At 39.8% G+C, this 24,137-nt stretch overlaps 2 protein-coding genes across 3 annotated transcripts; one reads left to right on the forward strand and one right to left on the reverse strand.

The window, feature by feature from the left end:
* Positions 1 to 780: 780 nt before the first annotated feature.
* On the reverse strand, positions 781 to 2,620 carry ly86 (lymphocyte antigen 86). The gene is made up of 5 exons (XM_042752052.1): positions 2,248 to 2,620; positions 1,624 to 1,710; positions 1,409 to 1,537; positions 1,262 to 1,314; positions 781 to 1,155 (listed from the first exon to the last, which is right to left on the reverse strand). Exons 1-5 carry the CDS (start codon positions 2,390 to 2,392, stop codon positions 1,072 to 1,074), a joined length of 498 nt encoding a protein of 165 aa, XP_042607986.1. The 5' UTR covers positions 2,393 to 2,620; the 3' UTR covers positions 781 to 1,071.
* A 2,028-nt stretch (positions 2,621 to 4,648) lies between these two features.
* On the forward strand, positions 4,649 to 22,513 carry LOC109049393 (coagulation factor XIII A chain-like). Of its 2 annotated transcripts, XM_042752171.1 has the most exons (15): positions 4,649 to 4,834; positions 6,009 to 6,178; positions 6,268 to 6,459; positions 6,590 to 6,841; positions 6,985 to 7,103; positions 8,073 to 8,180; positions 8,261 to 8,438; positions 8,556 to 8,694; positions 14,829 to 14,932; positions 15,031 to 15,119; positions 15,236 to 15,389; positions 16,142 to 16,420; positions 16,544 to 16,704; positions 21,407 to 21,543; positions 21,818 to 22,513. In XM_042752171.1, the coding sequence occupies exons 1-15, from the start codon at positions 4,725 to 4,727 to the stop codon at positions 21,960 to 21,962; spliced, it is 2,337 nt and encodes a 778-aa protein (XP_042608105.1). In that variant the 5' UTR covers positions 4,649 to 4,724; the 3' UTR covers positions 21,963 to 22,513. The 2 variants fall into 2 exon arrangements, with proteins under 2 accessions (XP_042608105.1, XP_018922642.2); XM_019067097.2 differs by lacking the exon at positions 4,649 to 4,834 and having other exon boundaries at positions 6,047 to 6,178; positions 6,377 to 6,459.
* The last annotated feature ends 1,624 nt before the right edge of the window (positions 22,514 to 24,137 follow it).

Consider the following 24,137-nt stretch of genomic DNA (forward strand, 5'->3'; position numbering starts at 1 on the left):
TTAGGACTGTATGTCTCTAGATTATCAGGTCTCATCACTCCAAATGAATGGAAGGTATGTGATGAATGTATGTGCTGTCATTATGAATGGGCCAAAACTGTGTATTTGCCTGTGCTGCTTGCAATTAAACATGGTGTCTTATATCTTGTGCAATTGAAAAAAGTTCCACTTTTCACTTCTTCATTCAGCAGGCCGATTCATTAACTTTGTTTCAATACGTTCTTGGGACAAAATCTAAAAATGTAACATAATATAAGAAACGAAAGTGATATTTATGAGGACATGAAGTGCAGCTGTCTGTGAGAGGATTGGAGTGCAGCAGTGGAACATGGTTAGAAGAGTTAATGGCGCCATCTACTGTGCTACATTTGAATTTGCAAGACTTCTGTGTGAAAATACTAATATTTAGTGTGTGTGAACTGAAGCAGTGTTATTTTAGTATCACTGCGATACTATAACACTTTGTATTCATATTTTGAATCATTTAAAAAAAAAAAACTTTTTTTCGTTTTAATTTTAAAGTTTAAGCTTTTATTAATTTTATTTATTTATTTATTTATTTTTATTATAAAGCATTCCAGTTTTTATTCATTGAAAAATTTCAGGTTTTCCAGAAAGGAACATTTCCATTTCAGTTTCATTTCCACTGTAATTCATACTGTCTGTTGTTGTCATTTGTGGATTGTTTTTTTTTTGTCTTGCTTTCATATTTCATTCATGCTCTTCATATTTTTGAGGAAATTCCAGCTTGTTTGGAAATAAAACATAATAAAGATATGGTATGTTTCTTTATTTTATTCACAGATACTGTCTCATACTTTATTTCAATCATGCTTTTCACTAAAAATGTCCTGTGTAGTTTTCAAGAGAAAAAAAAAACACTTTATTTGTCAATTTTTTTTTTTTACTAAAATAATTTTCACAAAATAAATATTGAAATTAGTATTTTTCGGTAATAATTCTCTCTCTCTCTCTCTCTCTCTCTCTCTCTTCAACAACATGTAATTACCACAATGTAACAGATTTTACAGTTGCTCTCAGCTGAAGAACAAGTCCTCTGCTCTTAAAGGATCAATGAAAGCTGAGCGTTGCATTCACACAGGCAATCTGGAAGCCATCTTGATTTATTGCACGTAGTTTAAGATCAAAATCAGCCTGTGAAAAAACACACGCAAGACATATTGCAAATAAAGGCCATGTTCATTTTCAAAGTAACATGCAGTGAATCAAAGCTGTCTGAACGGAATACAGAAAATCAAACCTTTAAAGGAAGATTCATTTTTGACTTAAATGATGACTCAACGGTGATGATTTCTGGAAAAATCAAAATCGAACACATCATTCCTAATAATGCCATATTGCAATCTATTTATTATAAAACTGTCAAGGGTAGCCGATGCTCACTCACCTCCTCTCCTGCTTCCACAAAACTTAAAACGTGGGAAATGAGGGAGACAGAGGGGCTCGTCCCGTTTCAAGATGGAGTGACCATTTAGCCACAGCTCGTAAGATGAATAAAGCTCATCGATGGACTGCCCTGTGGAAAACACACGGTAACTGCCTGATGGCTTCATGTCTTTAATCTGAAACGTGATATTGTTATGTGCAAAGATGAGAACTCACTCAGAATCAAGGCCAATCTGATTTTTATAAGATCGGTTAATCTCTCAGGGCAAGGCAGGAAAGTAAAACCTACATCCTGCAAAGGGTCTGAGACAATGAAATGGAAAAATGAAAGCAATTCACTGTATGTTTTAAGATGAAAAAAAAAGAACAGAAAGAAAAACACACACCGCTGTTCAAAAGCTTGGGGTCAGTAAGAAAAAAGGAAGTCTCTTCAGTTCACAAAGGCTGCTTCCTTCCATCAAAAATACAACAATAACAGCAATAATACGGGAATATTCCTGTGATCAAAACTAAATTTCCAGCATCATTACTCCAGTCTTCAGATCTTCAGAAATCATTCTAATATGATGATTTGCTGCTCAAGAAACATTTCTGATTATTATAAATGTTGAAAACAGTTGTGCTGCACAATATTTTTGTGTAAATTGTCATACATTCAAATTTTCAGGATTCTTTGCTGAATATAAAGTTCAAAGGAACAGCATTTATTATAAATAACATATAAATGTCTTTACTGTCACTTTTAATTTATTCAGTATATTCAAAGTGAATAAAGGTATTAATTTCTTATAACATATATATATATCTTACTGACCCCAAACCTTGTCACACTGATCTCACCGCAGCTCCTGTAGGTCACCGTGATTCTTTCAGAGTCGCAGACTGTGTGAAGAGGCCACTGGGGATCCTGAGAGTGAACCCCGAACATCTGAACCAGAATCAGAACCAGAACCAGCAACATATTGTCACACAGTCGTGTCTGCATAGCTTGCAGGTCGCTTTAGACCCAGAGTCTGACTAACGTAGGTGAAATGTGTGGTGTAACAGGGCAACTTAACTTCTCATTTGGGTCAAATGCCTCAGACGGTGTCAGCACGTCACAAGTTTCACTTCCCATCTTCATGTCAATACATCTTATTAACATGCCCTAGAGTTACTTCCTAATATCAAATACAACAACATATAGTTATGTAAATTGCATTTGAATATTACCTAAATTATTACACTCTGTAAGAACAGCATCTTATACACCCTGATGCCTCATGTATGTGTTTTGTTTAGTTGTTATTATTAGAATCATAATTATTTAATTATTCTTATAATTTTTTACTTCTTTTTTTTTTTTTTTAGTTTTTTCTATAATTAAATTAAAATCTGTTTCATTTTCCATGTCATTTTGGTTTGCTAGTCTGTTTTAACTCACAGTTTTAATTTGTATTTATTTATTTATTTTAAATTATCTTTTGAGAAATAATTAATAGGTAGAAAAGCAAACTCGTTCTCTTCTTTGTCAGATACAGCATTGTTTAGCACTTTTTATGCTGGTAGTATCAGTATCTCTTTTATTCTTTTATGAGGGATCAAGAGATGATGAGAAGAGAAAGAGGAAACATGATTTGGAGAAGCCACAAATTTGAACATTATTTGGCTAAAAATGTAACACCAACCTGATTCATCATCTCCAATACCTATTAAGGTTTTACCTGCTTTTAACTGTTTTATTTTTAATTTTTTGTTTTTGTTCTGATTATGAAGATAAATAGAGTTAGTGTTCATAGGTTTGGTTTTTGACAAAAAAATACATTTTTTTTCCATTAAGGGACAATATTTGCCCTCTTAAATTTTTAGAACATTTATAAAAGATTTTTTCTCCAACCATATCAAATATATGTGTTAACTTTTATTTTAAATTGTTAAATGCAAGTAATGAATTCAATTACAATAATAAGACACTATACAGTTAACAATCAGATTGAATCAGTATCAGGAGAGAAGCTGCATTTGAAGTCGCATTTAGTCTGTATTTACACATTTACAGTGAAATTTACGTAGAAATTACAATCGCATAAATACTATTATGAGATGAATGTTTAAAATGTAAATTAACTTTCTTTATTGACACATTTAAAATCATTGACATACCTAATTATGTCAATACATACATAATGTTGATGACATGCAGTACTGTATGTTGAATTTCGGGGGCATTTTTGCCATAAAAACCCCAGTAATTTCTGACCCTGCATTAAATCTGTCCTTGGGAATCAAACTAATGTCACTGGTGTTGCATGCTACAGGAACAGGACTGCATTTATTGGAGGTATTTTGATGTGAGAAGGTTTGTTGTTGTTGTTGTTGCTGCATTAAAAGAGCATGAATGAAACAACAAAACAGAGAAATAAAAAAGTAAGGCTACAGTAAAATCTGTTTGGGTAACTGCAAGTGAAGATCACATTAGATTTAATCAGACACAAACATTATGAGTACAGCCAAAGTCCATTTAAGATGAATATTCTATAGTCTTTGGTACAGTACAGTACGAGTATACTAAAATCTGGCTTTTGGGAGTGAGACAAATAACGTATACATTTTGAGTAAAATATTGTTGATATTTTAAAGAACGTCTTTAGTAGTTTAAATTGGTAGTGATCAGCATACAGTAGGCTATGCGTACACATATAGGTCTATCCATCATATCCACAATCATGTGACATATACGTCACATACATTCTAGTATGTGTTGTTGTTCCAAAACACTTTCTTACGATCCTTCAAGCTTTTATACTGGTGTACTGAAGCATATGATTCTTAAACAACACTTGTCTGATGAAGCAATTATATGGAATGTGTAATTTTGGTTTAAAAACCAGATGGCCACATGTATTAATCTATATTTACACTTTATATGATTATGTTTGCTGTGAAATGTCACTATCATTTGTTTGATTGAGTGATTAATCTATCATTTGTGTGAACTGTTGATAATTGTTAATGATTTCTTCAAATCAGCATAGATTTTTTTTCTTTATTCTCATCATTTCTCATTCATTGCTAATTTTTCATTCTTTTTGCCTTAAAATGTATTGAGTATAAATCTTACATTAATTATTTAGTGGTCTTCAAAACATGTGAAAGGACCATTAAACCCACTTTATAACTTTAATACTGTAGGAATTACTATCATACATTATTGTTATCATCGCATATGTTGTTGATGGTCTGAAATATGCTGCTGTCATCAAGAATCAGAAGCGAGGTCACAGATGTGTGAGTCAGACTGACCTGATCTTGGGATCATCTTGACTTGCTCTGGTTCCATGGAGGTGTCTTCCTCCAGTGGAAGAGGAAGTCCTGAGCCTATATTAATCAGAATGGGGCTCCTCTGCCTGGGGCTTCTCAGCAGACCATCTCCTCTTCTGCAGAGACTGTGAGTTCAGCACTTTTAATGACTCTTTGCCATTTTCAACTCTATTTCTGAATGCCTTAGCATTACATATAAGGCAGTTTAGTTGTGGTTTACAATTTGTTACCCTGGAGCACAAAACCAGTCTTAAGTCTCTGGGGTATATTTGTAGCAATAGCCAAAAATACATTGTATGGGTCAAAATGATAGATTTTTTTTTTTTTTTTTTTTATGCCAAAAATCATTAGGATATTAAGTAAAGATAATGTTCCATGAAAATATTTTGTAAATTTCCTACCGTAAATATCTCAAAACTTCATTTTTGAAGAATTGACACTGGTTTTGTGGTCCAGGGTCACATTTATGACTTTCAGCAGACAGACTTGTATACTCCTGCTATGCCTTATACTGTATCTGATGTATCTCAAAGTTTACCAAAGTGTAGGGATGTTCGATTCAGAAATTTTTGGAACTGACTCCAAATGATTCTTCACTGTTGTTTTTCGATCCTGATTTTATTTTATTTGATCTTTTTTAAAGCTTGGAAGAACATGTTCACCTAATCTCACTGTGACTACCTGATATGATGAAATTAGTGAAAAGAATTAGTAGCTATTCATTGTTTATTATCAGTGTATAATTAGCTGCTTATTCTATTTATGTACTTTAGATACCTAGAACTAAGCCACTTTTGTGCAACAGTGTCTGCATTGTGTGTTTTAGGTGCAAAAATGCATTACAAGTCCAAGTCACAGGCTAATCAATATATGGTAACTTACATACAGGATCACAGAATCAAACTGACTACAAACCTCATTAACTTTAGTTAATGAAAGGTAATTCATCAGCAATATGCGTTCACAAAAGCTGAAACATTTGTTTGAACATTTCAGCAGACATACCATAACACAACCAAATATGTATGTGAAGGCATAAAATAATGCCTGCAATTGTTTTTTTAACGATTCATTAAAATGAATTGTACAAAAGAACTGGTTTGCAGTTAGCTCTATTGAAATGAAAAGGGCAACTTTTCCCACAGCTTTTGGAATCAATTTCTTGCTTCCAAAGTGTTGAGAATCAAGAATCGATGTCTTGATTCCCAACGACTTGGAAGCAAGGAATCAATTCCCAGCCCTTCCAACAGGACTGTCTGTATGGCTGCAGTTTTCTAACATAAAAATCATCTTTCATCTAGGATAACGTCAAGACATTTTGTGCATATCATGTCATGTCCACTCTACCCCACTCAGCCCTGCGAACTCCAACGCGGCCGTATTTCCATTGACAGTTCAAACTCGCATGAGTCTAAATCACCTGAGTTTGAGGCTTTTTATGTTCTGAGGCCAAGGGGACCTTCAGGTGAAGGTAAAGTCTTACCCATATTTGCATTTATGCATGCCATTCTGTACTTTACTGTACTGTACAGTTTTTGAAAGCAAGTCTTCTGTTTTTAGAAACAAAAGCTGCAGGTCTCTCAGTATTGAGCATTGACATGTGTGTAAGTGAGAACAAAAAAGCCCACAACACAGACAAGTACAAGTGTTCCACCCTCATTGTGCGCAGGAATAAAGAGTTCACCATCATCATCAAACTTGACCGGGCCTTCAATGCAGAGCAGGATGATGTGCAGATAGAGTTCATGATTGGTGAGCTTTTGCATTTAGTTATAAATTGTAATACATAATAAGCAACATAAAGCATCTGTAATGAAGAAGCAGTATATGAAATTTCTCCATAGCCTAGCACAGGTATAATCTGCTGATCTGCTCATCACAGGCAGTTTACCTAATGAAAACAAGGGCACCTACATTACTTTGTCTATCGGAAAAAGGAAACATAATGGGCACTGGAAGGGCCGTGTGGTGGAAATTCAAGGCCATGATGTGACAGTGGGCATAACACCTGATGCCAGCTGCATCATTGGCCGCTTCCGCACCTTTGTAGCAGTAATGACTGATTTGGGAAAATGGCGCACTCAGAGGAATGTCGACACTGATTTGTATGTGCTGTTCAATCCTTGGGACCCCGGTGAGTAAGACTATAACACAATGACAACAAATTTAATAACGGACCTTTGATAAGTCTGTACATTTGCTTGAAGCCATCATTGGATCATTATCAACTTATTACACATATGATGATGCATGCATATTGTATGTGTTGCTACCCAGCGGATCAAGTGTACATGGACAAAGAGGAAGACAGGCAGGAGTATGTGATGAATGATGTGGGGACCATCTACAATGGAGAATTCAACAACATAACCTCCCGTTCATGGAACTTTGGGCAGGTTGGCAGTAATCTGGAGATGTTCCTTCACATCAGGCATACAAAAATTCTCCCACTGAGCTCACATATACTGTATGTAGCATCATTTAACCTAGGGGTGTCCAATCCTGCTTCTGGAGGGTCACTTTCATGCAGAGTTTAGCTCCAACATCCAACTCTAGCCTAGAAGCCTCAGAAGGACTGGTCTAGGAAGGACACAGCCTCACTAGGATGTAGCCTTCCAATTGAGAATCACCCTAGAGTGTGTCTACTTTGCACTTAGGCTGATGATACACAGGGCAAATTTTTTTGAGCAATGTGAGACACAGGGCCTTACAATCTAAATTATCCAGATATAAATTTGTTACCCATTCTCAATGGGAAAGTGCACAAGCAATGTTGTTAAAAAAAAAAAAGTTGCCACGTGTATCATCAGCCTTATTATCACTCACAAACTTCCCTAAGCATTTCCCCTTAGGAGCATCCCTGCCAACATTTGAGGTACTTTCCACTTCTTCAAGTGGATGAGTGAAGTTTATATGGACAGATCCTCAGCACCTTGACTTTGACTGAGGCTACTCATATGTACACTTCAGGAAACTCCATATACCATAATGCAACATGATTGTGAGACAGCGAATCACACTTAATTGACCCACACCCAAATGTAAATAATAGGATGTAAATTACAAATCATCACCATAGCATATTCCAAGTCAACAAAGGCGTAGGACATTCCAATTCAACCCATTGCAAGGGTTCCGCTATTAGAGGACACTCATGCAACATAGGCAATGAGGTACAACGAGGTTTAGTTAGCATAGTTAGCAAAGGAAGGAAATTAAAAAATTAAACTGGAACACAGCCCAGGTAATCCTGAAGACCTTGATTATCTGATGCAAGTGTGTTTAAAAGGTGAAGGTGGCCCTCCAACAGGATTGGACATTCTTAAATTAACTTCCTATGTGGTTTACTATGTGGTTTACTGTAGTTTGAAGAGGGGGTTCTGGATGCCTGCCTAATGGTAATGGATGCTGGAAAAGTACCACTACTGTTCCGTGGAAATGCCACTGAAGTAGTTCGGCAAGGATCAGCTCTGGTATGATTTCATAATAAGAATCAAAGTATGGACAATTCCATGAACAAGTAACAATTTTATATTTGGTGGTATATTTTCAGCTGAACGCCCAAGACGATGATGGTCTCATGGTTGGCAACTGGAGTGGTGACTACTCCGGCGGCACAGCACCCACTGCCTGGACCGGAAGTCCTGAAATACTGCTCAAATATGTCAAAGAAGGTTGTGATCCTGTGTGCTTTGCTCAGTGCTGGGTGTTTGCCGGTGTGCTGAACACTTGTGAGTATGGTGATGACATGTTCTATGCGGTGTCCGTAAATTTTTTTTCTTCATGATAGTTAAAAATATTATATGAGCATCATCATTCTACTAATTTTTTTTGCAACAACTGTTCAGTAATGCGTTGTCTCGGGATCCCTTCACGGGTCATCACCAATTTCTTCTCTGCTCATGACAACACGGGCAACTTGAAGACAGACATTGTGCTGGACGATGATGGGAAAGTGGACCGAAGCCGAACGAAAGATTCAGTCTGGTGAGATTCCCTCAAAAAGGTGATATCCAAGAGGTCCACAAGTGTGTATTGCAGAAAATTGTTTTGTTTTCCCATTCGTTTCTCCCCGCTCAAATGGAGGAACGAGCAAGATTCATCAGTGTGGCTCAGTCGAGCCCAAGCGGCAACCTCGTGCTCTCTCTCGTGAAGCCAATAAGGAAGTGACTAAAACTGTAATTCATCGACTGGCCGCTTGAGGCTGGCTGCAAAAGGGAGTCAGTCCCATAGACTCCTCATGTTAAAATGCCCAACTTTACAGCAGAAAAAAACATGTTTACAGCCTGGTTCAAAAAATGATTTTGGTCTATATTGCTAATTTTTGCCCTTCATGACAACTGTGAGGGGGGTGGATTTTTTTATAACTCATCCATTTAAATTATATTAAGCCTTAAAGTTCTGCATAACCCAGTGTCGACTTCAGTCCCAGAACTTGTTCCAGTGCCAGCTCCTTGAAAGTGCCTTGCTGTGCTTGCTCCTCTTAAGTACTTCCTTGACCCCCAGTTAAGCCCAGGGAGGGCTCTTGACCCCCAGTTAAGCCCAGGGAGGGCTCCCGACCCCCAGTTAAGCTCAGGTAGGGCTCCCGATTCCCCGTTTAGCCCATGGAGGGCTCCTGACCCCCAGTTAAGCCTGGGAAGGGCTCTTGATTCCCTGTTTAGCCTGGGGAGGGCTCCTGATTCCCTGTTTAGCCTGGGGAAGGCTCCTGATTCCCCATTTGAATTAGCCCGGGGAGGGCTCCTGATTCCCCGTTCGGCCTGGGGAGGGCTCCTGATCCCCAAGTTTAGCCCCGTAAATCCCCCCCAAGGATTTTATTTGGTAGTAATGCTCTGGCCGTAGAGGTCAGGGTGGGGGCTGGGTCCGCAGCCTCGCCATGGCTTCCTGATCTGTTTGCTCCGCCATGGCTTCCCGAGCTCCTGGCTCCACCATGGCCTCCCGAGTCTCCTGATCCACCATGACTTCCCGAGTCTCCTGATCCACCTTGACCTCCCGAGTCTCCTGATCCGCCATGGCCTCCCGAGTCTCCTGAACCTCCATGCCGTCTACCTCCATGTGTCTTTGATAGGGTACTTTTATGGCTTGTTCTGATGACAATATCAGGTGAAAATTCTTATTTGGGTCATATTTCCAAGACGTAGACTAGATTCTGTGGATCCAAAGTACAATATCAAACATTAGATTCATCTGCGCTGAGGCACCGTGCTGACGCACAACCCATGTAGAGGAAATAATTTCGCAAATAACTGCATTGCAGGTTTCAAACAGAGATGGCGACAAAGAGGCAAAACCTACGGACCGGAGGTTTAAGACATGACTCGTATCTGATACCTGTGTTTACATGAATCCCCTCCCAAACTATAACAATTCCACTGGTGATCACTTTCAGCAACCCTTGTGTTTTGAACAGCCATAAATTAAAATGATAGTTCATGTTGGGTGGTTCTTGGATTTTAATGCACACCAGCTGTGATTATGCCATGATCAATTGCACGGATGAGTTAAAACTTGATGACTGAAATGCACTTATAAGTCTGCGAGCCGCCGTAAAGCAAAAAAGACGCGTCAGGCGCCGGATGTTGAGAACATGCATAGGACAGTACGGACATTGCTAAAAAATATATATAAATACATTTCAGTTCACTGGACTCGTCTGCTCTGCATTGAGCAAATGCAGGTGCCAGGTGGGATGCATTCCAGCATCATCCATCTGACAACTTATGTGTACAGTCCTTTCTTACCCACAACATTTAGGGGTTTTCCAAATTTAGACTGGGTCTTTGGCACAATTCCGGGTTTCTTTACACGGACATATGATCCACACTGAAATGAAACATGCTTTGCGCTGCATTTTCTGTCACTGTACTGTTTCATTTTTTCCTGTTTATCTCTCACGTGTGAGGCAAGCTGGTGAGGTGTGGACATTTTGCCTGCAGGTAGCAAGCAAAGACCTGAGACGTTAAGTTTGGTTAACATGGCTCTCTCAAGCAAAAGTTCAGTTTGTATGCACTGTGTTGTGGCATGTGGCGTTGCACGGTATGCCTGCAGAAAGTCTTTGGTGAACTCTTTCCACCCTCTTCCTTTCAGTGAAGCAGTTTGTAAACTATCCTTTAGCTGCGATTAAAGCGTTCGACTTACCCGTTTGCTCTTGGGTAATACACGGATGATGTCCTGTGTATGATTCCTCTGTTTTGCAAGAACAGTTTGAAGTCGTGCGAAGTGAACTGTACTCCATTATCAGAAATAAGCTCTTTCAGATTCCCTTCCCTGCCAAACACTGTAGACAAGAACTGCCTCACAGCGTGGGTGGTAGGATGTGAGACAAAAGCTATCTCAGGCCACTTACTGTAATAGTCCACCAAGGTGACCAGAAAATGACAATCAGCAGTGACAATCTGTGTCAAAAGGACCCATGATGTCTATGGCCACTTTCTCCCAGGCGTCAGTAGGATAAGGTACAGGTTGGAGTGGTGTGGTATGTATGGCAGCCGATTTGTCATGTAACAGACAAGTGACACAAGCTTTGACAGCTGTTTTTACTTGTTTGTCCATGCCAGGCCACCAGTAGAGCTCTCTCAGCCTCCTCACAATGCCCTGATGTGTATCATGTGCAAGTGCAATGAACTTGGGCTGGAGACCTTCTGGAACCAGAAGGCGTGTGGTTCCCCGGACCACACAACCATCCTGGAGTGAAACTTCATGATCCAGTGCCTTTGCACACTTTGGCCATTTTGAGGCAAGCATTCTGCGTAGCTCAGCTTGGATAGGACACAAATCACATGCTGCTTTGAACTCAGAGCTGGTTATTGCAGTGAGCATAGAAGTGAGAGCTACGACTTCCAAATCATGTTCCAGACTAGTTTCAGCACTCGGGAGTGGTAAGTGAGATAGACAGTCTGCAGTCACATTCTCATGCCCTGGCTTATACTGAATAACATCTTGACCTCTATGAGCATACCTGCTCTGCCTTGACCCTTAGATGACAAAATGGTGGTCAGCGGGCTGTGATCTGTACGCAGTGTGAAGTGTCATCCCCACAAGTAGGTCCTCCATCGCTCTGTGGCCCAAACACATGCTAGTACCTCTTTTTCTACCCTGGAGTACTTCCCTTCTGCTGCGGTAAGGGTGCGTGAGGCAAAAGCTACTGTTCTCTCCATATTGTCTGTGTGTATCTGGGTAAGAACACCTCCTATCCGGAGTCTGAGGCATCTGTGGTGACTATAGTAGGTAGTTCTGGATTGAAAATCGCAAGGGCAGTCTTCTGCACAACAGTGTTCATTTCGTTAATGAAGACGACGACGAAAAATATTAGTTAATGAATATTTTTTCTGTGACTAAGATGAGATGTTGACGAGCTAAAAATAATATCTGTTGGCGAAATTATGACGAAATTTATGCCGCGTCTTCGTTAACTTCGTTCATTAAGTGTTCCTGTGGCTCAGTGGTAAAGCATTGCATTAGCAGCGCAAAAGGTTGTGGGTTTGATTCCCAGGGAACACATGTAAGGTAAAACATATTAGCCTGAATGCACTGTAAGTCGCTTTGGATAAAAGTGTCTGCTAAATGTAACTAGACGAGACTGGACTATAATGTTATTTGAGGACTACCGGACATTCAAAATGCATCTTATAGGCTATTGTTCTTCAAAATGTGTGTCCCTGTCATTGGATTGCGATCGGATAAGGGGTGTTTGCATATCTAGTCAGTATAGCAGCCTCAGTGGATGGATAGGCTAATAAAACACGAACTAGCGATCTGAAACAATGGCCTCAGCCCCCGAAGGGGTAGGGATAAGGTAACCAGATGTCCCGTTTTTCCCGGGAGTCACAATTCATTGTCGAAAAACTTAAAGTTAGTGAAGGCGGGATAGGTGGAATCATGCTGATAGAAGTGTTCTTTCTCGCGTGCGCGTTCGTGCACGCTCCACTTCCTCAGTTCTCATATACAGCGCACGATCAGTTCTCAGTGCTCAAATACACACTCAGCAGTCCAAATGTTTATCGTGTAGAGTATCTCACGTAAATACAGTAGGTTATGGATTAAGTGAACGTGAACAGGTGGGTGAAAACTGAACGTGTGTCAGTATTTCATGCATGCCTTCTGTCTTAAAAGGACAGCATTCCAAATTAAATACCTATCTGTCATTAATGTTAACCAACAAAAGATGTTAAATAAATGTATACATGTTAAGTAAAAGCTACTGTATCTGAAAAAAATAAGTTTAATTTGTATCTCTATTGTATTTGTCTTATTGTGCTTCTTTTTAAAAAAAAAAAAAAATATATATATATATATATAATAATAATATTTTTGTAAGTTGCTCCTTTTTCACTACTGTTAAAGGGATAGTTCACCAAAAAATGAAAATTGTCATAATTTATTCTAGTTTTTCCAAATTCAGTCCTTGATTCAAATTTCTCATAAGCTTAATTGATTTGGTCTAAAGAGAAAAGAATTAATGATTATTTTAGTTTAAAGACTACATATAAAAATAGCTACCGAAATAAATTTTGGTAACTACAGTTTGGCTAAAACTATTGACTAAAAGTAATGACTAAAAGTTGACAAAATTGCAATGACTTTTCATCGACTAAAACTAGACTAATACTATGAAAGACTCAAATGATCAAAATGTGACTAAGACTATTAAGCATTTTCGTCTCAAGATAAAGACTAAGACTAAATCAAAAATGCCTGCCAAAATTAACACTGATGTACAATCAGTCTCTTAACGGTCTCAAAGCTCTCCTGAGCCTCAGGTGACCAAATGAATGGGTTAGAGCCTCGTAAAGGCACACGCAATGGCTACACCACTGTAGCATAGTTTGGTATGAATTTAGAATACCAAGACGTTAGACCCAGAAATTAACAAAGGCTAACCTCATCAACAGGAGGTGGTGCATCAGACACCACAGAAACATGGGAAGCATCAGGGTGTAATCCCTTCTCAGACAGGGTGTGACCCAGGAATGACAGTTCTGCTTTTTTGAAGTGGGATTTGCCATGTTCAGTTTGAAGCCTGCTTCATCGAGTCGCTGCAGCACAGCTTGTAGATTTTCATCATGTCCCTTGAGCGTTGCTCCTGCGACAATGATGTCATCTAAGTAACAATGAGCTCCAGACTGACCTTTAAGGATTTCAGACATCATCCTCTGGAATCAGCTTGGTGCTGTAGCAGTTTCAATTTGCCGGGAGACAGTCATGGCTTTCTTAAGGTCGAGTGGCACTTCCAGCAGCAGCCGCTCTCTGATGCGAGATGAATTAGTCTTTTCAACCAGCTGATCGCGTATCATCTCGTCCTCTATCGCGCTGAATTCGCAGGTGGCAGCCAGTTCATGTAGTGCAGCGACATACTGATCTGTGGACTCCTCCACGCGTTGGCTCTGTTGGCGGAAGCGGTAACGTTCAGCAACCACATTAACTTTAGGGACAAAAACTCCCTTATTGCACTCAAAGCAGAAGCGTACGTATAGTCCCCCTGATCACTCACGTTCAGGGTGTAGAACAATCTTTGACCCTCGGCTCCGAGGCAGTGTATCATAAGAGCATGCTTCCTAGCATTAGGCAGCTCCTCGCCCAGGGCCAGCAAGAAATTGTCGAAAGTTTTGATCGATGCTCTGAACGGAATGGGTGGTTCACCCAGTGTTTGCAGGAATGGAGCGGGTTGACTCAGACTCAACGCCATCCTCGTCGCCAATATGTTGAGTGTCTCAATTAAAAGCAAATGCACTCCGAACTCTGTGTAACCTCCTTTATTTCACACTCACGTACTACCCCTCTTGTTATCGCTCTTCCACCTTAACTCAAACACGAGAGCTCCCTCTAGAAGCTAACTCAGAACACCACACTTGGAATTTCAATGGGAATTGGATTTACGTGTTTAGACGTGGTCAGATGTCCATATATTGGATATGTATCTGATTGGATCTCGTACGGATATTTAATTTAACACTTGCAACAATATCTGATCTGTCACATGCGAGTAAAAAAAAAAAATTGTGCCAGTGTAAATGCAACTAAGACACTGTCAATTTTTTTATTATTTAGGTGATATACTATGAAGCCAATGATATTATTGTCAGGTTGGTTGGTAATACCTTTAGATGCAATTCTGTATTTCACAGGAACTACCACTGCTGGAATGAGGTGTATGTGAAGAGGCTCGATCTGCCTGAAAAATACTCTGGCTGGCAGGTGGTCGACAGCACCCCTCAGGAGACCAGTGATGGTATGATCCTTGCCATAACTCCTGCCACATCATACAAGTACAATAGAAGTACCTTTTTGACACAAGTTTATATGAACTATTTTACTTGTCCCATACAGGTCTTTATCGATGTGGCCCAACGTCTGTCAATGCCATCAAAGAAGGAGAGCTCAGCTATCCATTCGATGCAAAGTTTGTCTTTGCAGAGGTAAGAAGAATGTCAGTGTTCTTTGATGTTTTACCCTGTAAATTTAATTGACAAGATATTAAAGTCTTAGCTATATGCAAACGGACGTGGGAAAAAAATATTTTTCCTGTCTTCAGGTGAACAGTGATGTGATATACCACAAGTCTGATAAGTCTGGAAAAATGGAGATTATCTATGTAGACTCTGCGTATATAGGAAAGATTCTTGTGACTAAAAAGAAGGGCAGTAGCACATATGAGGACATCACGTCTACCTATAAATACCAAGAAGGTAAGTTTCATTCTATACAAGTCTACAGAATCAAAAAGCAATATGGCATTTAGATCAGGAGAGCTGCATTCACTGTAGCAATGTGATTCAAATGATCGGCCTCTGACATGATTGACACTCCATTTGTGAACTTCAAGAAGTCATGGTGGCTTACAAGGGCTCTTCCTGAGAAAAGATAATCCTTTTAAGTCTTTGAAACTACATTTGGACATGAGTCTTGGAGAGACTAATCATATTTTTGACTAGAAAGTGATTAGAAAGTGATTAGGAAGTGATTAGGAAGTGATTAGGAAGAGCCTTTTACCTTGCTTAGGTTGACATGCTCGACAGAATTTAAATCAAGAGCCTTGGTTTACTAATTTGACTGGTTTATAGAGCCTGGTTTACAGAGAACTTCATTTGGTCAAAAAACATCTTAAAAGCCTTTAATGTTTATTTATACTACATCCTTTGATATTACCCTGTTGACCAGCTCATATCCAGCTTACAACCAGCTCGGGACCAGCTTAAACCAGCCCAGTGTTGTGTTCTGGATTCTTGGAGCGACAGTTTAAAAACAGTTGGTTTCAATAACACAAGAGCTCTCTGTTGACACTTGCGAGACTCAATAAAGCACTTCAGTTATTTGATTATTCAACAGACTTGCATGAAGACACCAAACTATGGACATGTGCATCAAACAATAGTGTTTTGATTGATGTGAGAAGGAGTGGAAAATGCCAATATATTGACTTCAACCTTTCTGACTCTAGGAAGTCTCAAAGAGAGAGAGGCCATGCAGACGGCAGTGCGTCGTGGAGTTTCTACCAAGGACTACTTGCCACTCACTGAAGCAGGTGTGGACTTCGAGCTCCAGGCTGACACCATCAAAATGGGTGACAACCTCAAGCTGACGCTGAACATTAAGAACCAGACCAGCCATACCTGCACCCTCAGTGCCACCATAACTGGCTGTGTGGTGTACTACACAGGCATCACTAGCACAACTTTTAAGCATGAAAACAAGTCTGCAATTGTGGAAGCCTCAAAGAGTGAGTCAGACACAAGTGTTTCAGTAAATTTGCTCATTTTCTTAGATTGAGTTATAACTTTGTTATAACAAAATTTTATTTGTTTGTGTTTTAGGTTTTTTTGTGATCATATTATCTTTACAGCTGAGTCCCTGACAATAGATGTCAAAGCTTTGGAGTACATGCCCTACCTTGTGGAACAGTCCAACCTGCTCTTCGTGGTGTATGGGCACGTCGAGGAAAGGGACGCATCCCTTTCATCAATGAGAGTTGTCACTCTTAGTCCTCCTGAACTCGCAATAAAGGTAGTTCACAATTGATATTAAAGGAATAATTCACCCAAAAATGAAAATTCTGTCATTAATTACTCTCCTTCATGCGCTGAGCCTTGTTTACATTCAGAGGAAAGCACGTGCATGTGTCGTGGTACTCTCCAAAATGGCGCTAGGGTGACATGGAGGAGAAGAATTGTTGAATAAAGTCGTTCCCCTTCAGGATATCGAGTTGCATCGAAAACACTTTGGGAACGTGTCTGTGTGACCACTCTCTAAATCAGTGAAATCAGTCGAATGGAATGGCAAAACTTCACCGTCGGGGTGATGTAGAGACCAGAGAGCTTAAAAGTGCATCCAAAACAAGCAGCATTAGCTTCTGTGTTTTTAGCAAGCGCTCTGTGTGAAACGTGTCAGTCTTATTTTCTATTGTTTGTGAAACAGTGCACATTCACCTCTATATGGTGTGAATGCACGTGATCGTTGTGTTGTTGTTTGGGAGCGGAGATTGTGTATCGTGCTCCCGCCGGGCACACTTCGAAGAGTATGTCCATGTTTGCATTCTTTACGGTTCCTGTCCCGCTGTTGCTGAGGCAAGGCAGCGATTGGGATTGTGGGGGTCGCATATGAATCTAGCGCTCTCTCTCGAGGTTCGGAAGCCTGCATTGCGGTCTCTTCCCTCTTTGAGTTAGAGCTGTGTGCTGCAGTTATCTTCCTCCAAGTAGGCTGATGTTGTTAGCAATGATGTATTTGGGATTGAGGACTTGCCATCTCAATCTTTTGCATATGAAAAGCATACTGCATTTTAGATCGCTCGTTCACTAGGGGTGGGGATGCACGGGATTTCTGTGTGGTTTGTTTTGGAGTGGAGCATGCACAGTCAACTCTTGAAGGGGCTGGCTGTTTTTATTCATTAAATGTCCCTAAGTGTACAAGTGTACATTACCTTGAATGTTTAGCTCTGCTCCCGCTGACATTTCTTCTCGAGGGAAGAAAGTCTTATGCAATATGGAATCGAGTAGCTTACGCATTGCAAAGGCAACACGTGCATTACGGGTCTGCAGCAAATAATGTCAGGGCAATCTGTGAGCAGACGGGAGGTTCCTTTTCTCTCTCTTTCCCCCAAACGTGTGCAAATGTATAAATGCATTTGCAGGCTATAAATCACAATTCTTTTATATTACATCTTATTATATTATAATCAGACCGTTTTCACTTTTGGTTGTTTGGCTGCATTTAAGTCTGAGGAATTAAATGATGAATTTTCATCTGGCTTTTATAGAAGTTATAGTATAGTATTTTTAGAAGTTAAGTATATATATATATATATATATATATATATATATATATATATATATATATATATATATATTCAGCAGAGGGATCAGAGACAGGCCGCACCCTTTCTCCTCCCTCACTCTCTAAATACAGCGCTCTCTTGGGATACATACATATATATATATATATATATATATACACATACAATATATACACATACAAAAATTGAGTTAGAGCATGGTGTTATACCTCTCTTCCTCTGAGGAGGTTGATGTGGTCAGCAAAGTATGAGGAGTTGGTATGTCGGGACCTACTGGTTTTCCCTGTCTCCACACCGAGGTGTTGAAAGCATGGGTTTAACCATTTTTTATTCCAGCTCATCTGCTCTTTAAGAAGGAAAAAAAAAAAAACTATTTCACAGGCTGAATGAGTAGGTTTATAGGGTGATGTCTATGGTAGGAAAGGTAGGCTATCTGTTCCCATTGCAGCATCACCACTAGGCCTCAACATTTTACAACACTGGACATTGTTCTCAGGAGCTGCTAGGGGGAGCAGCCCTAGCAATGTTCCAGCTCCTCATTTGAGGAGAATCACTTCTCATACTCCCCCAGTATATCTGGAGTCAGAGCAACGCTCCTATGGCCCAGGACTTCTGAGGGCGGGCCCCTCTGGGAAAGAGCGGTGTACACCTCATCATATGATGCCCGTCTCTCCTCAGTGCCCTCAGGAGAATGGCCTGTCAACCCTGCCACCCCCAATTACACCAGAGGTCAGTCTCGAGAGACTGTCGGGTTCTTCCATTCAGTCTGGCACTCTCACCCCACATTTTCACAAAGTGTGTGGATACTGCTCTCGATACTCTGCGACTCCAGGGCATCTGCATACTGAATTATATTAATGATTGGTTGATATTAAGGATATTAAGGATAAGGATCGAGTTGATCCTCCCGGCAGTCAAGAGAGTGAGAGAAGGCAGTCACTCACTGTCAAATAGTTTCAGGAACTGCTGGATCTGATGGCAGCTGCATCCAGAGTGATACCTTTTGGCCTGCTGTACATGAGACCCTTGCAGTGGTGGCTCAAGACCAAAGGGTTCTCCCCGTGGGGAACCCACTTTGCATGATCGAGGTCATGCGGCTATGCTTACATGCCTTAGACGTGGAGAAAACCTTGGTTCCTGTCACAAGGCCCAGTGCTGGAGACTCCTCATCATCGCGTATGCTAACAACAGATTCCTCCCTCATGGGCTGGGGAGCATTCATGAGTGACCAGTCCACCCAGGGTCTATAGGGATTTCCCCATCTCACGTGGCACATGCATTGCCTGGAGATGCTGGCCGTGTTTCAAGCTCTGAAACACTTTCTCCCGGACCTGAGAGGCCATCATGTGCTGGTTCGCACAGACAGTCAATATGGGAGCAGACATCCTGTCGAGGCAGGAGCTGAGGCTCGGGGACTGGAGGCACCACCCTGAGGTGGTGGAGTAGATTTGGAAGAAGTTCGAAAGCAAGCCCAGATGGACTTGTTTGCGTCTCGAGAGGCCTTACTTTGTCCTCTCTGGTTCTCCCTCTCACATCCAGCTTCTCTCAGATTGGATGCTATGGTACAGACGTAGCCGAGGCTGCGTCTGTACGCATTTCTCCCGATTGCTCTGCTCCCGGGAGTTTTGGAGAGAGTTTGCCGGGATGGGGTGTGTCTCCTAAGTTAGTAGCTCCATACAGGCCTGTCCAGCGATGGTTTGCGGACCTGGTAGCCCTTCTCAAGACTCTCTGTTGGAGATTCCCGTCAAAATTGGACCTTCTCTCTCAGGCAGGGGACACATCTTTTACCCCCGTCTGGAGTTGTGGAAACTGTGGGTGTGGCCCCTGAGGGAGCACTGCTCGTAGCTTCCAGTCTCTCAACTAAGGTTGTTAAGACCACACTTCACCCCAGAGCTCCCTCCATGAGGAAATTGTACTATTTGAAGCGGGTTGTGTTCACTTCATGGTGCAGAAATCGTCAGCTGCTCCCATTTAACTTGTTGGTTCAGTTCTGGAGTTCCTGTAGGAATGATTCTCCGCAGGTTGACCCCCTTCCACCTTTAAAGTGTTCGTGGTGGCTATAGCTGCTTACCACGTCCCCTTGGGTGGTCAGTTACTGGGGGTGAAACCCATCAGTACATGTTTCTTTCATTGTGCTTAAGGGCAGGAGAAGAATTTCACACTAGACAGGTATTTGTCATACTTGTTCCCAAAGCGTTTTCAACGCAGCTCAAATTTCTGAATGGGAACGTCTCTAGGTTATGCATGTACCCCGGTTCTCAGAGGGAACGAGACATAGCGTTGCATTGCCATACTTCTTGCATCCCTGTGAGCAACTTGCTTCCACTTATCAGAAGTTAATGCTGCTTTTTTCAGGTGCACTTTTAAGCTCTCTGGTCTCCACGTCACTCTGCCCGTGATGTTTTGCCATTCCACTTTACTGATTTCACATGTGATTCAGAGTGTGGTCACACAAACACATTCCCAAAGTGTTTTCGATGCAGCATCTCGTTCCCTCTGGGAAGCAGGGTTTAATACGTAACCCAGAGATATTATTTTTTCTTTACGCACAAGAAGTATTCTCATACCATCGTAAAACTACGGTTGAACCACTGATGTCACATGGACTGTTTTAACGATGTCTGTACTACGTTTCTGTGCCTTGATCATGGTAGTTCTCTTGCTGTCTATACAGGATCATGGAGCTCTGAGATTTCATCAAAAATATCTTAATTTGTGTTCCAAAGATGAACTGGACCTTAATAGAAAAAAAGGTTTATCATTCATAACTATAAAACACAACAGCAACAGTAAATCTGAAATATTTCATACACCTGCCTTTAAATTTGACAACTTCAGGGGTGCAGTTTTCACAAGCATTCTTTAAGTTTTAATAACAATTGGTAAAGCTGAGTTATGTTGCATTCAATTTCTCATGCCAAGTTCGTATTTACGAGTTGGGAAGTTGTAATTACAATGTCATGTGCAAGTACTTTTTGTACAAAAAGTTGGCATTAAACAGAAGTTGGGTCAGTCTTCTTTCCCCTATTGTGGTGTATGAAATGTATTCTAGAACAAGAAAACTGTAGCATGGGACTTGATTTTGTGCATCGGAAATTGATTGGATTGTTTGATCAATGTCATTTGCTATTGCTGAAAAAAAGAGAGAAAAAAAAAGTAGAACAGAGCTATTATGGTTTCTGCTTACTTTTGTCACATTGCTTGCATCTGGTGTAGACAGAGTTTCAGTTCCTTTAGCAATAACTCAATGACATCTGCTGGATGGGAGTTCCACTATAGATAATATTTTGTGGAGTTTGATTTATTATTAGTTTTTATCTTAGTTACCATTTTCCAAATTTACCTTTATAATTGCACAAAGAGCTTTGTAAAAACAATAAATATTTGTTGCTGCTCTACATTATAATTTATCTACAGATGACTGGATCTCCCCGGCTTGGTAAGGAAGTCATGATCAGTGTGGATTTCCAGAATCCCTATAATTTCAACCTGCAAAACGTTCAGCTCCGCATTGATGGACCTGGTCTGATACCAACCAAATTGAAACATTACAGGTAAACTATATATTTACATCACACTGGCAGGTGAAAAAGCAAACGCAAATAGATGTTGCAATAATTACTACACCATACCCATAAACACGTTCAGACATATACAAAGACAAATATAGTATTTCTTTTGTGCATATAGACTATATCCATATACATTAACTAATTTCTTTCATTTATTAAAATAAAAAAAAATATCTAAAAACATAGAAAACTAAATACACCTTTTGGATGAATTCTCTAAATATTTAGTCTCTTTTGTGTGTGTTTTCACTTGCAGCCAGATATTACCTGGTGCCTCAGTGAAATATAAAGTGTCACTGTTCCCTCAATCTCTGGGGAAGAAGGTGCTGATGGCGTGTCTAGACTGTCCTCTACTGAGACAGGTCACCAATCAGCTGGAATTTGAAGTAGTGCAAGACTAGAGTGACACTGGGAACAAGATAGAGAAAAGACAGGAAAAGAGGAACCGAAGAGAAACACAATTGCAGAGTTCCCTATACCATTGCTTTGCTTCACGAAGCAAATATGTTTTTACCAAGAATTAAATAATTAAATGTTACATATCAAATTACTCCTGATCACCCAACTAAATTCAAAAGAAAAGTTCGCTCAAATGATGCAGACTAATTTTTTTTCAAAACCCTTATGACTTTGTTTTGTGGAACACAACAGATATTTTGAAAAACAGAACAGAAATTTATACAGGTTTGGAAAACATAAGGGTGAGTAAATGACAATTATAATTTTTGGCAGAACTTTCCCCTTTAAATCAGCAAGTGTGAGAACAATAATAAATAATGACCTCCATTGAAATCCCTAGTGATCTGCAACATAGCTAACTTGTGTTTTCTCTGGCTGGAAGGAATTTTAACTAACTTACTTATTAATCACAACGTATTGTTGTTTTACTGTGCTCTAATGCCATGGACGATGTTGTACTAATGCAAATTAACAATAAATGTTAAGCATGAAAGCTTTTTGATGGACTGAATTATTTCAATTTTCATTTGGACACCAACACTCATATTTGCGCACAAGATATATAAAGTTATTTGTAAGAACGGTCATCATTTAGTCTACTCACCTAATGTCTGTCACGATTGTACTACACTGAGGAGCAAGGAGACACAGGAGACTTCGCAGAAAATCTTTATTCCTTCCAACACGGTGTATACAGAGCACACAGAAACACATTTAGCACAAGACATTCACATTCAATACCGGACGAGAGAGAATGGCACAGGCTAGAACTTAAATAAGGCAGATAGGTGAGGAGGATGAACTAATAATGAGACATACCTGGAAACAATGAACAAACAAACGGAAAACTAGGTAACAGTGCAAAAACATGGGGAGCAAAAACACACAGACAGTCCAGAATCCTGACAATGTCATTCCAAACCTGCTTGATTTTATTTTCTTCTGTGAAACAGGAAAAAAAAGTTATTTTAAAAAAAATTTATTGTACTGTTGCTTAACAACGCACCGATTGTTTAGCTGATAAAAAATCTTTGCTGTCTTTGATATCCCACAATCCTGTGGGATTAAAGGATTGTAATTGGTCGTCTTTTATCGGTGGCTTGTTAAAACCTCTTAATTCTAAAGGAATATGTTCCAAAACCATTATTTCTAAATAGTTTTAATGTTAAATAGCCATTAGATTTACTTAACCATTAGAATTTCTGTTTCTGTGTGCCATCTTTCTTTGGTTCCGTGTGATGTGTAGCGGTCACAGTTCTACAAAGATGTGAACAGTTTTATTTAAATTGATATCTCGTAATTTTGGTAATTAATATGGCGTGAACGCACCTTAAGTCTGTCCCTCATATCCTTGTTCGTCTGCGTTGAATTCATATGGCATCTAACCTTGAGATGTCTTAAACGCTTAACTACAAGCGAGCACGTGTTTTCCCTCAAATTACAATATAACATGTGGGCTTAAGTTTGAATTTACGATACTGACGTTATATAGACAATATATATACATTCTACCTGTACAAATCTTCAGTGACATGGCATTGCCTAAAAGTAGACAAATGTTTATAACAGAACGAGTCATATTCCACGAATTCCCAGGTTTTTTTGCGCCCTATTGTGTTTTTATATTTATTTATTTATTATTATTGTTTTTAATCTACTGCATCATGGTTGTTTTCGCTGTCGGTTTAAGCAGGCATACAGACCTTTGAATTTTAATCTACTGCATCATGGTTGTTTTCGCTGTCGGTTTAAGCAGGCATACAGACCTTTGAACAATGTTATTTCTGTATGAATAATGGTTGTTTTCGCTGTCGGTTTAAGCAGGCATACAGACCTTTGAACAATGTTTTTTTTATTTTTCTTTTTTAAGGACAGCATCTCACATGTCATGACTTCTGAAAACTAGTTTAAAGTCTCAGATGAAGAAACAGTTCACACTGTAATTTATTTTAATCCATCCATTTTACCCAGTTGAACTTGAATGAGAACACGACTCATGTCTATGAGTACTGCATGGTCCATCTCAGCAGCAGACCTAGAAAACAACCAATATAGCACTGTGTTAGAAAAAGTCCTGAATTCACTAGTGGGCATTAGTAATCCTGCGGGTCACACGT

This window comes from Cyprinus carpio, chromosome B24 (assembly GCF_018340385.1).
Source record: "Cyprinus carpio isolate SPL01 chromosome B24, ASM1834038v1, whole genome shotgun sequence".
In the NCBI taxonomy this organism is placed as follows: domain Eukaryota; kingdom Metazoa; phylum Chordata; class Actinopteri; order Cypriniformes; family Cyprinidae; genus Cyprinus; species Cyprinus carpio.